At 46.9% G+C, this 17,091-nt stretch overlaps 1 protein-coding gene across 2 annotated transcripts in view; it reads left to right on the top strand.

Moving 5' to 3' along the window:
• Positions 1–17,091, top strand: part of LOC129381698 (uncharacterized) — an 82,012-nt gene that overhangs the window by 53,694 nt on the left and 11,227 nt on the right. For both annotated transcript variants that reach the window (XM_055064754.2, XM_055064753.2), the window contains 2 exons: positions 3,888–3,982; positions 13,201–13,286. In XM_055064754.2, the coding sequence (XP_054920729.1) occupies positions 3,888–3,982; positions 13,201–13,286 (181 nt within the window). The remainder of the gene's footprint in view (positions 1–3,887; positions 3,983–13,200; positions 13,287–17,091) is intronic.

Raw genomic sequence — 17,091 nt, 5'->3', positions numbered from 1 at the left:
GTTTGCGTTGAAGCGAGAGATGCATAAAGGTCAATTCGCTTGCTATTGCCGCGATCCCTCACTGCAGAATTTTGACAGCGAGTTTCCGCGCTCATCGAGCGAGATGTGTCCATGTTTACCGGTGTGCGCCTGACACGGTGCTGGTTAATTTAGTTAAAACACGTTGGCGGGCTAGTTGGTTTGAATCCATGATAGAAAGTGTAAGCGCGACTGAACAAGGACGTAGAAAGAAGCAGACACACAAAGACAGCACTGTCTCTGTGCGTCTCTTTCTTTCCACGTCCTCGTTGAGTCACGCTTACACATTCTACTGTTGTTAGTTTAGTTAGTAAGCGAATGTTTACAAGTATATACGGCCAATAAAACTACTATCCTTACTACGTACAGCTATATACTTATTTGCTATTGCAATCGGCGTTTCGCCTTTTGGGTGGAACTGCGATTTTTTTTTTTTACACGTTCTGATGCTATTGGTTCTTGCTTTGCGTTAGTATCTCCCAAATTTTAAGGTCAGGCGTTTATGATCGCTAACCAGGCTATTTTTCCCTGTTCGTCTATCATCATTTGTTCTAGTTGTTCGTACGCTGTTTCTCAGACTAAGGCATAGTCGATACATGGCTGCCTGCTTCCGCATTGCCACGTTATCTGTCCATGACACTCATTCCTTCTGTTAACTACTATAAGATTATATTCATCGCACAGATCAAGCATTAGAGAACCGTTGTAATCCATATAAATCTTGCATGTGCGTATTCGTACCTCATACTAAAGTCATGCCGTCTCCCCGACTTGACGCCACCTCGCGTCCACACAAAAAAGAAAAACTATGAAAAGCTCAAATTACCGCCATTTTAAAGCAAATAGCTCTCTTTGGCTCTTTCGGCCATTTCGGTGGTAGGTGAATGGTGGTTAGAGGTAACAGGCCGAGGGAAAGGGCGCGGGTTCTCGGGCAACCGACTTGTGAAGAGGAGCGTGGGGTACTAGTGCATGGGGGATCGAGCTGCGCGGAGAGGAAATAAGAAAGGGAGGGGCACTGTTGCTCGTTAGCTCGCTCGCTCGTCGCGGGAAGGCGCGTACCCTCGGTCAAGCGACTAGCCAGGAGAGGCCGGAGGGAGGAGGAAAGGCTCGTCGCGCGAAGGCGACAGAAAGGGCGCGTGCTCTCGGGCAAGCAAGTTGCCATGAGGGTGGACAAAACGCTGTTGCTCGCTCGCTCGTCGCAGGAAGGTGACGGAAAGGGCGCGTGCTCTCGGGCAAGCGAGTTGCTGGAATTCGCCGGAGGGAGGAGGACAGGCTATCGCTCGCTTATCGCAAAAAGCAAGGGAAAGGGTGTCTGCCCTCAAGCAAGCGACTTGCCAAGGGGGCCTGAGAGTAGAGTGGTTACTGTCAGTCGCTCGTTGCATAAAGGCGACGAAAAAACTCGCTTGCTCTCAAGTGTTGCCGGGAGAGGCCAAAGGGAAGAGAGGCTGTCACTCGCTAGTTCTTCACGAGAACGCGAAGGAAAAGGTGTGTGCTATCGTGCAAGCGAGTTGTCCGGGGGCGCCGGGGGGAGGAGGGGAGCCTGTCGCTCGCTCGCGCGTTGCCGGAGGGCGAGGGAAAGGTCGGGGGCTCTCGGGCAAGCGACTTGCTGGAAGGAACCACAGGAAGCAGAGGAGGCCGCCACTTGCTCACTCGTGGCGAGAAGGCGAAAGAGAGGGCGCGTGCTTTCCGGAAAGCGAGTTGCCGTGAGGAGCCAGAGGGAGGAGGAGAGGCTGTCGCTCGTTTGTTTGTAGCGGTAATGGGCGCGTACTCTGAGGTAAGCGAGCTGGAAGGACGGGTCGGATGGAGGAGGATATGGGGTCGCTGGCATGCTGAACCAAAGCCACCTTTGGCTGAACGCGTGAAGGCGAGAGAAAGGGCGTGTCCTCTCGGAAAAGCGAGTTGGCGATAGGGGCCAAAAACACGAGGGCAGCCTGTACTTCGGTCGTTCACTCACTCACTCGTCGCGAAAAAGCGAGAAAAGGGGCCCATGCTCTCGGGCAAGTGAGTTGTTAGGAGGACCCGCGGGGAAGAGGGGAGGCTGTAGCTCGTTCGTTCGTTGTGGGAACGCGAAGAAAATGTGCCTACTCTCGGACAAGCGAGTTGTCAGGCGGGGCCTTTGGGAAGAGAGGCTGTCGCCCGCGCACTCATTGCGGGAAGGCGAAGGAAGAGGTGCGTGCTTTCGGGCGGACAAGTTTCCAGGAGGTGCCATAGAGTCAAGGGGAGGCTGTCGCTCACTAGCTAGTCGCGGAAAGGCGCGGAAAAGGGCGCTCGTCGTCAGCAACCGTATTTCCAGGAGAAGCCAGAGAGAGCCGGAGAGCCTGTCACTAGCTAGCTCGTTGCGAGGGAAAGGGAGCGTACTCTCGGGAAAGCGACCCCATGAGAGACGTTGCTTCAATTATCAGACATTGTTTGGGATATTATCGGCCTTAGTGAGATTAGAAGAACTGGTGAGTCTTACACGTTGCCATGTCCTCTGCTATAGAGGTCTCTCTCATAAGAAGCAATACGGGGTAGGATTCTTAATCCATAAGGACATAGCGGGCAACATTGACGAATTCTGCAGCATTCACGAGAGGGTAGCAGTAGTCGTAATCAAACTTAATAGGAGGTATAGGCTAAAGGTAGTACAAGCCTACGCTCCAACATCCAGTCACGACGATGAGGAAGTAGATCAGTTTTATGAAGATGTTGAATTAGCGATGAGAAAAGTGCAAAACCGGTATACAGTAGTAATTGGCGACTTCAATGCAAAAGTGGGGAAAAAGCAGGTGGGTGAACTGGAAATTGGCAACTACGGTGTCGATTCTAGAAGTGCTAGAGGAGAGATGCTTGTAGAATTCGCAGAAAGGAATAAGCTGAAAATAATGAAAGCATTACCAGGTGGACCAACGTGTTTTGTAAGGGGAAGAGTTTTGTGTGACGAAAGCAGGAAGACGGCGACGATGGTATGACGGTAATGGCATGAGTTTACTCCGGCCGTTTCACGCGAGTCTGCCACATGCTGATTGTTGAATTACACATAGGTACTGGACTTGCGTATGCTAGAGAAACATGGACGGTGACGTCATATGCGACTAAGCGTTACATAATTGTGCGTACAGTGCTCGGCGATTCAAACGCGATACTCGGAGTGCATGGCCGCTGCCTTCGCTTTTTGCGCCACCGTTGGACTCTGGTCTGATGCATTATAGTATAGGATGTAAGCGGAGCCTTTATGACCCACTGACACTGTATTTGGTCCCCCCCCCCCCTGCCCCGCGTTCACCGCTATGCGCTCCGGGCATCGCATTAGATGCTACATGTTAAAGACTGCCGAATGTGGGCCGATCGCGAAGAGTGTGCCGCCTAACAACGTCGTGAAGGAAGAATGCGGGAAACGGTCCCATGACGTCCACACCAAACGAGAGAAGCATGCGTGAATAATAACTAATTAAAAAAATGATCACGTGGCCTAGTGGTTAGTGCATCGGAATGCTTGGTTCGAAGTCGGAGGCTTGATTGTATGCCGGTCACGCATTTATCTTTTTCGAAGAGGCTCGCAACGAGGCGAGACAGGAAGCTATCTGTCGCAAAGTGCCTGCAGTGAGGCAAAGAATACGTCACATGAAGACTAAATTCCGAAAGTCATTGTCATGTCTTCGTCGTCGCAATGACAAAATAAAATATCGATGTCCCAAGAAAAGGAGGCGTCACACACCTGGATCCAATTCGAAAGGTTTCTCTGTGAAAGCTCAAGCCCGGGATAATTGTAACACAACCTGTCTTGTTAGCGTATTATTTTTGCAGCTTTCAAAGACATGTACATTACGTGATAACTATATCAATAAAGCTTGAGTTCAGGACTGATGACATATGCACTTATTTTTCAGCGTATAAATACGACCTTGGTCTTGCAACTACTGGGCATTCTATAGTCTCCCTGCATATCACAAATGAAGTAACTGACATGACATCACCGTACTGGGTAAGTTTCGCCCTTTATTTGGCTTTGTAGCAGATCTCGCAGTCGCACAGTGACAGGACAAGAGTGGGTTTAAGTGCTTATGCCGCGTGTAATAAAGCGGTGCTAAAGAGAACTATGATTAAAGCTATGTTAGTAAATTACCTTTCTAAACATCATAAAACAGCGCAAAATTTAACCATTGGCGATGTTTGTCAAAGTGAGCAAATAACAACACTCACAGCTATTCGCTTCATTAAAGGAAGGATGTGCTTGAAGGCGCACATTTCTTGTAGTGAGGATATTCGGGTAGCGCTTGTTGGTTCGTTGCGTATTCTGCATAGAGCCGGTAACTAGCACATTTGTAGCAGTGGTATAGGTGGCTATACGTATAAGGCCAAACCCCGTGTGAACGATTCAGCGCTTCACAACGACGGCACCGAACGTCGAAACAGGCCTTGGCGCCACAAGATCGCTCGTTCTTGTCGGACCATCGCTCCGTTCTAGAAATCTAGAATTCGTCGTCCGGCGCCCGAAAGTTCTGTGGGAGACGAGCGAATAGAACGAAGCCGCAGCAGGGTGTACTTCACTAACGTCCTACCGGTGGTCGCGTGAAACCATGCACGGAAGGAGCGAATGACCGCATTTCGACACGCGCAAGAGAAAGAAAACCTATACTGCAAGAGATTCGGATTTATTTTACGTTTGCTCTGTGTACAGAAAAGCAAAATCAACTTAAGTTGCTAGAGCATGCGTCACGCCATTTTCGGGTGCGTACTTGCTGCCGTCATACCGGCAACACTGGACAGCCGTCGCTCCAAGCAGTCGCTCCCGAGCGCTCCATCACAACACGACAGCTACATGATGGTTCGTAGATCTAGCACGGCAGAAGGTGCACCTCTGAGATCGGCGGCGATTGCGGTCAGCAGTATCGTTTGCGCCTTTGTATTGGATTGGCGGTGCATGTACGACTGTTACCGAACGTGAAAACGGGTGAAAAAAAAAAAACGGCCGTGGCGTAGCTTGGTTAAGCCTGGTGATTGCGAAGCAATAGCGTGTTATTCTCGGATCAGCTGGTAGTATGGCTGGTGGTAGTCTTGGGTTATGCTAGTGTTACGGCTTACAGTGAATCATCTAAGCACCAGCACGTCCAGGTGCATCTCGGACTTGAGCACGCCGTTGGCGAACGCCCGTATCGAGCTGAAGGACGGGAGGTCCAAGTAGCGCATGACGACGTTCTCGATGCTCGACACCCGCCGAACGTCGGCGGCTGCGAGGAGGCCGCTGCTGATGTGGCGACACGCGAGGATGACTCGGGTAGTGTTCCTGTATATACAGGAACACTAGACTCGGGCGACGCGCCGCGCCCCTGGTGAGAGGAGCGGGAGTTAGGCCGCCGTTGGTGGCTACCGCCTCGCCTCGCGACGGCGTGAAATGGGGCCCCGTTTTTACACAGCTGGTGTGACGTCACTCAGGTCACGTGGTGTGACGTCACGCTGCGAGGTCACGCTAAAGGTCAATGGTGCCTACCACCGCCTCGCCACGGAACGGGCTGAAGTGCGACTTAAAGTAGTATTGCTTCGCAATAAAAGCCAAACAGAGGTAGCGACTTCAAAGGGTCCTTCCTACAGCGAAAGGAGACGTCGCAAGTTCCACCCCCTTCCCCCAAGACAAAAAATATAACTCAAAAAACGAAATACGGGTGGCGACGCTGAGTTCAAGTCCTGGAACTAGCATGCCGAGACTGAATTTGACGGCGCCTGCTGGGACCTAGTTAATGTTTTCGCGCTAAAAATGGACTACATTGCAATCTAAAAGAGCAAGATACTGAACGTGGCAAGAGTTGTTTTTCTTTTCCCAGGCTTCCAAGTAGACAATATTTCTGAGTGTCTTTGTCCACGTCCGGCGGCAATTTGCAGTCATAGAGACAAACTCACTAATTCGCAAGTTTATTAAGTCAGATACTTTGTTCACCGGTGGCCGATTATCAGCTCGCTCACTGTCACTTCTCATCCCTACACACCCGTTTAAATACATTTGTGAATTGAGGCGGAACCCTTATTGTAACTCTCCTAGCTCAAATTCTACCAATAGGTTCTTGCATGCATGCTTTGTCATTCCTGAGTGGGCGGGGCTACCAGCAGTTCACATTGTAACCGTCACTTTTTCTAGTCTGGTCTTAAATCGAGTAACTTTCTATGCGTTTCGGCCGTTTTTGTTGTCAGTGGTCAATGGTCTATGGTCGGTGGTCGGACTTGGCAAGAAATACGTTCGCTTGCTCTCGCTTCCACGTTCGTTCGTTCGTTTGTCCGCGCTGTGCTCTTACATTGACAATCTTTCTCGATGATTTCTTTGCCACACAGCCCGGGGGGGGGGGGGGGGGGTTGAGATGGCTGGCGACGACCGACCCTGTCAGTGCCAGAAGCCGCCTATCTGGACGTGCGACAAATTTGGATATTTTGTTTTAGTCCTACCGTGTCGCGATATACAACAATAAACGTGCAGTATTGTTGTCTGATTAGCACGGCTACCGCTACAGATAGAGGTAGTGTAAACGGTTAGGCTTACAGCCAGTGGCGTAGCCAGAAATTTCGTTCGTGGGGGGCTCACTTTGCAGCTCGGCCTCCTCCTAATAGAAGTAGTCGAGGGATCAAATTATATATATATATATATATATATATATATATATATATATATATATATATATATATATATATATATATATATATATATATGTATATATATATATATATATATATAGATATATATATATATATCTGTCATTCAACAACCTTGTTTACATTTTCGTACATATGCAACGACCTGGGGAAAATCTCAATGACGCTGTCCTTTGTTAGAATGTATTACGCAGGAGCAGCTGTCACCGGTTGTGTATTGCGAGTAATTGCTCCGAAATTATAGTCGCAACAGAGAGCACATATAAAAAGCAGGAGTTCTGCAAAATATACGACGGCGAGTCAAATGGAAGTGAGCCAATGCGAATATAGGACAAACGGCGTACTTTATTTAAAAGTAGTCACCATGAGTATTTAGACACTTGTCCTACTAACGAGTCGCGTAATTCTCGTCTCATAAAACTCCTTGGGTTCATGCCTCAAAAATCTGTAAATGACTACACGTCAGCTTCCGACACAAATCTGGTTCCCTTGAGCAGTTTTTTTCAAATTTTACAAAATGTGGAAGACGCAAGGCAACAGGCCTGGGCTGCATGAGGGATGTTGCAGCGTTTCCCACTTGAACTTCGCCAGTTTTGTATTAACCACATCAGCGACGTGGGGACGGGCAATGTCGTGAAGCAAGATGTTCCCAATGCTCAATTTTCCACGTCGTTTGTTCTTGATTGCGACACGCAGCCGATCCGACCTTTAACAATATCTGAAACGATTTAGAGCCTCTCCAGGTTTAGAAAATTCGATCAATAATGGCCCCTGACGATCTAAAAAGAAGTCAACATTTTTCCGGCAGAAATGACGGCTTTTGTCTTCCTTGGGAGGGGTGAATTCAAATGTTTCCACTGCAAGCTTTGCCGTAGTGTTTCAGGCTAGTAGTAGCGGCACCATGAATCATCCCCGGTCACAATTGCAGACAAAAAGTCGTCACCATGATCGTGATAACGGATTAGATGAGTCAAGGCAGCGCCGAACTTCTCCGTCTTCTGGCGATGGTTCAGAATCTTGGGCATCCATTGCGCACCCAAGAGCCGATAAGCGAGATGTTCATGAATTATGGTGTGACCCGAGCCGTCAGTGATGTTCACACGCCCTGCCACTTCATCGATGCTTATCCTCCGTTCTTGTCTAATCGGCCTTTGCATTTGTTTAAAAAAATATAAATTATGGGGTTTTACGTGCCAAAACCACTTTCTGATTATGAGGCATGCTGTAGTGGAGACTCCGGAAATTTCTTCCACCTGGAGTTTTTGACGTGCACTGAAATCTCAGTACACGGGTGTTTTCGCATTTCGCCTCCATCGAAATGCAGCCGCCGGGACAGGGATTCGATCCCGCGACCTCGTGCTCAGCCGCCCAGCACCATAGCCATTGAGCAGCCACGGCCTTTTCAATTGTGTTGGGGGTGATTGCACGGTGGCTTTGGCCCGGCCATGGATCGTCTTTGTAACTTTCACGTCCTTCTTTGAACAGTTTACTACAACGCTTCACAGTGGCCAATGAAACGCAATGTTCAACGCATACGGCAGCCATACGTCGAATAATTTCTTTTTGGGAAACATCTTCATTTGTCAAAAACCTCGCGACACCAAGCTGTTAAACTTTTGCAGTGTCCATTATGTCACGCAATCATGTTCAACCGAGTTTATGAGAGCATTAAAGAACATTTAACCTCATCTCTGCATGTCACTTGTAAATGAGATGCGTATGTGCTACGCGCATGCCTCGAAAATAATGAACCGAACCATATTTCGCGGGGCGGGTTGTCTCACTTTCATTTGACTCGCCTTCGTACATTAGAAATGCGAAGATACAATGGAATATACAAATGTGAAGATACAGCTTGATAAAGGGCAAAAAATTGTCACTGGAAACAAAGTTCACTGCGCATACACACAAAACCTCGCAACAAGATATTTAAATATACGTATAAGTCTCCAATAAATCTACGCACCTAAGAAAAAGTCACTATATATAATGCGTCAAACAAGGCAAATAACCAGGTTGCGCAACCACAGATTCACAGATCACAGCACCCCCCCCCTCCCTCCACTCCCAAAATCTATCGCGCGCGATGGAAGGCAGCGCGCTTCCTCCCCGCTTTTCTCCCTTGCGCACACAAGACTGAGCCACCATCGTCGGCTTCCCCCCTCCCGCCCCCCCCCACGCTTTCACTCGCACATAGAGCATGCGGCGCGCGGTCAGGATGTTATCGCCCTTGGCCTTTATTTATACGCAACATGAGGGCAACGGCAGGAATGCGCCTGGAGTCTTCTTATAGCTGCTATCGCAATATTATAATAGTATCCGGCAACTGAAGCGTCCCGTGGCCCATTACTTTCCGCAAAAGAAGTAACAAAATCGAACTTTCACCATGCGACAATTCGCTGCGCCGCAACAATATCTTCTTTTTTTCTTTTGTGGGGTGGGGGGCGGCGAAATAGAATAACGCAAAGGAAAGCATGTTGGCTACAATCGAATGCCTACTTTGGGCACCTAGTGTGGCTACCGAAGGAATATCGAAGAAAACCGTGTGACGCTTGGTCCACAGAAAACCATACGCATACTGCTCGGTATCTTACACCGGCGAGACAAATTTTTCCGGAGAGGTTGCGCTCAAGTGAACGCGTTGCAATCCGTCGAGTCCCCGCAGTGCTGGCGGCGAGTGACTATGCATTGTTTCTTTTTCTCGTCTGCTAGCCAGAAAGCGTCCAAAACCCTGCCAGGCGAAAATGCTGTCGGCCAGAGAAAAACGAACGCGCATCCAAGTGCTGTGCGCGGTTGTCGATGCAGCACGAGAAAAACGCATGCGCTCTGGCTGAATCGGCAGCCCGCGGGCTGCCAGAACAAAAAAAAAAAAAAAAAGAAAAAAGGAAAAAAAAAGAGAAAGAGGCTCAATGTACCCTCGCGAATAAAAGTCTAGGTAGAAAAATAAATAAGAACTTAGTTACAATGGTGGCTTTAGTGTCTTGACATGGATGCTTTGGCGCAGGTGAACAAAAAATGTTCATATTCTTTTCTGTGACCTGACGGCACAAATGCACCACCACAACGCTTTGTCTCATCGGACCTCGCTGCGTGTTTTGTCAACTTGTCCGATAGTATGTTGATTTGGCTTGTCTCGTTTTATGGCCCGATGTACGACTCTAGAAAAGTCGATGCACCTTTGGCGTCAAATGTTTACAACAGCATCATTAAACCTGCAAAGTTCCGGAATTGAAAATCTAAAGCACGACTTTGGAAATCCCAGTGCACCTTTCGCATCAAAATGTTATGAGAACTTTATACCCACAAAGTTTCAGTATTGAAATCCAAGCGCTCCGTAGATTCCGCGGCCTCCGCGAGATGCCGAGGCGAGTCCGCTCGCCATCAAAACGCCCTAGAAATTTTGTGCTCGGTGGGGCTCCTTGCGTTACGATATGTGAATACCGATGCATGGGCGTTGCCGCGAAATCCAGCCTGATTTCGCAATGTTCGCGCTAAAATGTCTTTTCGAGCGTTAATTAAGGACATTCTAGACAAAATCGAGCATGATTTCCGGCGCAGGGAGTTGTTTTGGTCGGCAGCGCATAACAGCACGAAAAACTTTCGGGGGGGGCTGAAGCCCCATAAGCCCCCCCCCCCCCTGGCTACGCCCCTGCTTACAGCACAACTTAAACCACGACAAAAACCAAACCAACCCATGTTTGGCAATGCAACAGAACAAAGAGAAAAGATTCTGCAAACGAGCTGTCCAGCATTTAGATAGGGCATGTGGTTTATTTATTGTTGAAAAGAAAAGGCAAGAAAGTTGCGACATTGGACGTACCAACATGGTGAAGCCATCACACGGGACATTTACTCAAAAGTCGGGACTGTCTCGCTAGATTCTGGACAGTTCTGCAACAATAGTGACAACTGATATTCGCAACAATTTATGGCTCGTCACGAATCATCGTGTGACGGCCGGTTACATTTAGATTGAGTTACCTGTTATGGTGTTCAAAATGTTGGCAACAAACTCGCCGGCTTCTTCGCAACGTTAAATTTTTGCTGGAATGAAGGCGTGATGGCACCTCGAGTGAATTCTTACAGATAGTAAGCTTGAAGCCGAATCAGGAAAGCTTTGTTCTGTAAGAGCTTTCCGTATTGGCCAACCGTCTTCCTTAATAACAAGACCACCGCCAAAATTGGCTGCCTTCTGTTCCTACGAACCGGTCTAGTGCAAAAATCGTTCCTGCGAGTACAGTTTACTACAGTTCGCTAGTTCCTGCGGGGCAGCCATTTGTAATAATAAAATAAATAGCCCAACAACAACAAAAGAAGGGAGACATGGCGGTTTCGTCATGGTCAGATATGGACTGAGGAAAACAGCCTACTAGCGCGTTCGCAGACCGTCACGTTGAACAAGAGAAAGAAAAACAGTTTCATGCATTTTTGCGATACCACAGACAATTAACGAATCAAAAAGGAAGTTTTCTTCAGTTGTAATATACATCCAACGTAATTTAGCACGGTAATGAAATGATACATTATAAAAGCCAAATACTATGTGGCAAAACAGCTCCGGGCATAAAAAGTCTCGCACTCCAAAAAAATGCCGCTTTTCTTCTGCGTGCTGCTGGCATAGTCAGGTTCTCTCCGAGTCTGGTCTGCTCGGGTTCTCCTTATCTCCACTGATATAGGACGTTCGTGTACTACAGATATCGTGCTCCCTTGCTGTGCTTACGGTATGACTTACGCGATGTTTTGTTCCTTCGATTCTTTTTAATGGGTAAGCATTCTTTGGCGAGTACTCCAGAAAAATCTGTCTGTCACACGAAAAGTGTAATGTCTTGTATCTGCATAAAAATGCATAATTTGCGAAGTTAAGACATTTAATCGTTATAATAGTGTAAGTGTGCGTAGATGATTGGTAGCTCTATAAGTGATAAGGAACAATTGAAAGAAAATTGATCAGAGAGAACACCCATGGGGATACATAGGTCCAACGAAAATCTATGGGGAAGGCCATAGTTGGGGTGGGCCAACTTGAAATTTGGGGGTGGGCAAACTGAAGTTTGGGGTTCGCCCAACTTAAATTTACCGGTGAGCCTACATGAAATTTGTAGATATGCTTACGCATATTTATACAACTCCAGTGCAATTTCTGCAGACTTTTTTTTGCCCTAGTTTCTGTCTTAGCTTTTCTTGTTGACACGTTTGTTCTCCTTTTTCTTCACACTTCTTAATTCCTGGGGCTGACACATTTATTCTTCCTTTAATTTTATGTCACAGCTGGCCCTTCGGTGGCCTAATTTCTCAGGCTCATAATGTTTAAAGCGACTGACAAGTGGCCAGAATGTGCCATCAGACGTTGATGGAAATAAAATGACCAGGATTTATAGTGATAGAAAGCAGCATGCATATATAATTTAAACTTAGCAAAGAAAGTTTCAAAAACCAGTAAGTGGCGCGGCCTGGCGGTGAAATATCGGCACTCCGAACGTAGCATTGGAAGTTACTGCACGTAAGTCGGATATTATTAGGTACAGCACACTTATTAGCTAAAATAGCAGTTCGTATGTTATTACATGCCGATGTAACCTGCGCAACAGCGGACATGGGACACTAGTAAGGCGACAAGTACAAGCGCAATCCTGGTCGCCTTGCTAGTGTCCCGCGTCCGCTCTTGCGCTGGTTACATCAGCATGGAATACCAACTAGCCCAGTCTCATACCTTGCTTCGTTTAATAATAAATGCTTTCGCTTTATTCTGTTCGTGTTATGAAGTAAAAAAAAAAAAAGTCCACGCCAAAGAGCGGCACACGCTTCCCACAATGCATGGCGGCGCACCTGCTGTTGTGTGCGCGCGAGTTTGCAAGTTCCCAGAGTTGCGTGGTCTTCCTGTGAGAAGACCACAAAAGTTCCATCGGCTGGTTGTGATTGAATGGGCGTCAGCACGGTAATATAAGCACACGAGTGGTTAGGGCAACACGCTGAACTGCGCATCGCGTGTGCAATCGTCATTTCGCTTTGGAGAACTTGGCTTGGCAAAAAAAAAAATTTAAAAAACACTCTTGGCCGGTTATTAACCAAGGCAGTTCGACAGAAAACCACGAAAACATGTAGCTATTATTTCAGAAATATTTTACCACTTGGGAAAACACGAATCGCCGGAGCATTGCCGATTCACACAAAATAATGTTTTCTCACAGCTAAGGCCCCGCTTTTTGTCGGCCTCCCACCAATTCCGGCTTACAATTGCTATCGTGCTCACCTATCACTGTTTCAGCATGCTTCCTGTGAACGAAGACATCCTTACTGAAGATAAAAAAAAATCTGCTAGAAATCTTTTTATTGTGTTTTCCGCGTTACCACTTCATGATTATACACTCTGACTGGTAAGCTTTCTATTGCAGTAAAAAAAAATGGGTACAACGAGAACTGGTTGTCAGACCCTTTAATAAAAAACAATCTTATCGCAAGTGCGGAGTCCGGAACTACCCAGTGAAGGAGGAAAAAAAATAATAATAACGGCTCATTTCCTTTCACAGCACTCTTATAAAGTAGAGATGTTCCTTTTCCTTTCAGGGCAGTGACTCAATGCTCAAATTTTATTTCCCAGTAAACACAGTTGGCGTCTACACAGTGTACGTGAAAGACGGCAACCCGGTCGAGTGAGTATACAACCTAAGACGCAGATGCGGCTGTCACGAGTCGATTACTGCGCTAAGCAGCTCCCCTGCAGTGTGTACCCCTTCCTTTGACCTACACTCTTGAAGAAAAGCCCCTCGCAGCGTTCACTACCTTGGTCTAACTGCACTTGGTAGAATTGGTAACTGAGTAGAATTGGTAACTGGTAATTGGTAGAATTGGTAGAATTGGAAATGCTGAGTAAACAAGGCATTCACTTTTACTAAAGGGTCTCACCTACCCATTGGAATAAGCCCCACCGAATACAGTGTTTCTAGCCTATAGCGCATTTACAGGACCCACCATATAGACTATGCTAGATGCGACGAAGGCGTTGCGATGAAGGAGTCTCTGAACGCTGGCGTGATGATGAAGGCCATCAGCGGTCTTATATATGTGTACATAGGCGCCGACTACGGGGGGGCTTCGGGGCCCGAGCCTCCTCCGGAGTTTTCCGGGGGGGGCGAGGGGTGCTCAGTCTCCCCCCCCCCGGCGATGCCAAAGCCTACCCTCCCCACCTAACGTGTCATTGCCAGAGTTTTGTCACCCACGGCATTTGCGGTTTATTTTGATTTGCCTCGACCTTCTCATTTAAAATTTTATTGTGGCTAATAGCTTACTGCATCATTGTTGGCTCGGAGGTGCAGGGATTTTAATTCATACTTTGCTTTACTTCTGCACATCCTGATAGGAGATCAAGCGCATTAGAAGAACCAGCGGTGGCTGCCTTATCCGTATTTTCTCACATCAGCATTGTTTTCGATTTCCACGGTGAACACCATGCACATACACCATATACTTAAATATATACACATGACGAAGCTTATTATATGTTTAGGTAGAAGGAGGTAGCCAATTAACGATGACTTCTAAAGGTATGTATTGCTTATGCCTGGGCAATGGGTACGTTGATGTATGTTCACCTCGCTTCAAAACGCTTCGCATGTTTTTCTGACCCTGAAAAGAACCTGTAGGCTTTCGTGACCCCTTCGACAGAGTCTTTTATCAAAGACGTGTGAAATGCACGTGAATGATATGTGTCTCAGTATTGATTCTGTTTCCATTAATCAATGCTAATGACTCATGAAAAAACAAAAAACTCTTCTCATAATTTACGACATTTTTTAGGGATGGAAGCATCGTCACTTGCACGCAGAGGTCATAAATATATACAGGATGTCCAAGTTAACTATCATGCACCTAATTAAAAAAAAAGGAGCAATTGCGTTACCCGAAGTAAACTTAGTGCATATTGTTTCCGGTACAGTAGAGTAGCTGCAAGTAATTTTTTCATTACTGAGATTTATTTAGTCATATCATAAGAAGCCAACAAACGCTGACACCAAGGACAACATAGGGGAAATTACTCGTGTTTAATAGATGAGATAAAGGAACGATAAATTAATGGAAATGAAAGTGGATGAAAAAACAAGTTGCCGCAGGTAGGGGTGGGGAACGATCCCACAACTTTCACGGATGGATGGATGGATGGATGGATGGATGGATGGATGGATGGATGGATGGATGGATGGATGGATGGATGGATGGACGGATGGATGGATGGATGGATGGACGGACGTACGTACGGACGGACCGACCGACCGACCGACCGACCGACCGACCGACCGACCGACGGATGGATGGATGGATGGATGGATGGATGGCAGCTACATCCTTTGTAACGGGCGGCGGCTGGCGCCACCTAGCTTTTTGCTCCCCCTCCTATTAGTTTTCACTCCCCTCCTCCTCCCAAGATAAATATTTAAAATAGTACAGAAAACATCAGCTCCCCGATTTATGGTGTTATCTATCCCTTGACTTCCTCCCCCGATCCTCTTGCCTCCCCTTCGTTACTGTCACTCCCTTCTCGTCTATTTCCCCGGGAAAACCTAATGTCCCTTCCATATTTGTCACTGTTCCCCTCAGCCAGAGTCGGGCGAAGGTCAGTGCATCTCAGCACTATATGCTCTGTGGTCTCAATTTCGGCTCCGCAAGCTGTGCATAAAAGGTCCCCGTCTTCAAATTTAGCCCTGTATGTTACGTTCTCAAAACCCCCGTCCTAGCTTCGAATAATAGTGAGCTGCTCCGCGAGTTATCAAATAAGAGCTCTCTCTTTATCTCCTGTTTTTGTGTCCTGTACATAGCTAGCGCTGGCTTTCCGAGCATTCTTTCTTCCCACATTTTTCTTTCCGTCTCCTTCACTTCCTTTCCCACGCTATAGAACCACGTTGGACCCCCTCCCTCGGCTTTAGGTATCTAAACCTCAGCTTCCTAGTTCTGAGTGCCCACTTTGTGTTCAAACTTTTCATGTGAAGACATTTGAACACTTTTCCCGCCCACCTTTCTTCCCCCAGTGCTGCGAGTCTCTGTTCATATTTTAGCTTACTTATTGCCACTCTACCTTCGAATGACGTCCATCCCATGTCCCCCTGCACTCCCTCATTAGGGGTGTTCCCGTGTGCTCCAAAGGCCAACATGCCTACACTTCTCTGTCTTGTTTCCATGCATGCCTGAAGTTCCGATTTCATGCACAGTACTGAATTTCCGAATGTGAGGCCAGGTACCATAACCCCTTTCGTATCCCTCTAACCACCTCGCACCTATTATAGTTCCATAGTGCCTTGTGTTTCATTACAGCTGAGTTTCCTTTCACTTCACCGGTCATAATTTTTTCATGTTCTTCCAAGTACATTTTTTCTCCCTCGTTTACCCATATGCCTAAATACTTGTATTTTTCAACATGATCAATCTTACTGCCTTGTATTTCCAATGGTTCCCCCTTTATTCATTGCATACTATTATCCAAGACTTCTCTCTACTGAATTGCAGTCCCAATTTTTCTCTCTCCTCTCCACATATCCTCATTAGTTCTTGTAGACCTACTCGGGTGTCAGCAAGCAGTACAATATCATCTGCATACATCAGTCCGGCTAGTACTTGAGCTACCTTCTGCCCTTCCAGCATATAGCTTGTGTCGGTTCCTATTGTGCTCTGTTCTAGCCTCTTTTACATTTGGCTCATGTAAATCATAAAAAGCAGGGGCGACAATGGACAGCCCTGCCTGAGACCACTTCTTATTTTAGCTGGCTTTGTAGTTTCCCCCTCCCATGTTATCTCTACCTCATTATCTGTGTAAGCTTTTTTTAGGAATCCAACCACCTTTCTATTTAGACCATATTCCTTCAACTGGCTAGATAACTTTTCTCGGTTTACATTATCATAGGCTCCTCTAATGTCTAAAAAAGCTATCCATAGCGGTTTCTGCCTGGCTGCCGCTATATATCTCTATGCACTGTGTTATAACAAATAAATCATCATCTAGCCTTCTGTTCCTTCGAAATCCATTCTGCAGCTATCCCAAGATCTCTTCACGTTCTGCCCATCCCTCCATTCTCATTGTCACCATCTGCATTGCTACTCTGTATATGAATGATGTGACAGTTATTGACCTGTAAGATTTAATGTTGTCCTTGTTTCCCTTACCTTTGTAAACTAATATGCGTGCGATGCTCTACCGATTGAGCTACCGCAGCGCCATCTCCCCATCCACTATACGATAGGAAATATAAATACCCAAGAAAGTGGATGCGGAAACGGCGCCGCGGTAGCTCAATTGGTAGAGCATCGCACGCGAAATGAGAAGGTTGTGAGATCGTTCCCTACATGCGGCAAGTTGTTTTTTCGCCCACTTTATTTTGCATTAATTTATGGTTCACTTATTTCATTTATTAAGCGCGAGTAATTTCCCTGATGTTGTCTTTTGTGTCAGTGTTCGTTTGCTTTTTATGA

This window comes from Dermacentor andersoni, chromosome 11 (genome assembly GCF_023375885.2).
Source record: "Dermacentor andersoni chromosome 11, qqDerAnde1_hic_scaffold, whole genome shotgun sequence".
NCBI classification, from domain to species: Eukaryota; Metazoa; Arthropoda; class Arachnida; order Ixodida; family Ixodidae; genus Dermacentor; species Dermacentor andersoni.
The sequence above is the reverse complement of the archived record's forward strand: the minus strand, read 5'-3'. Positions and strand labels throughout refer to the sequence as shown.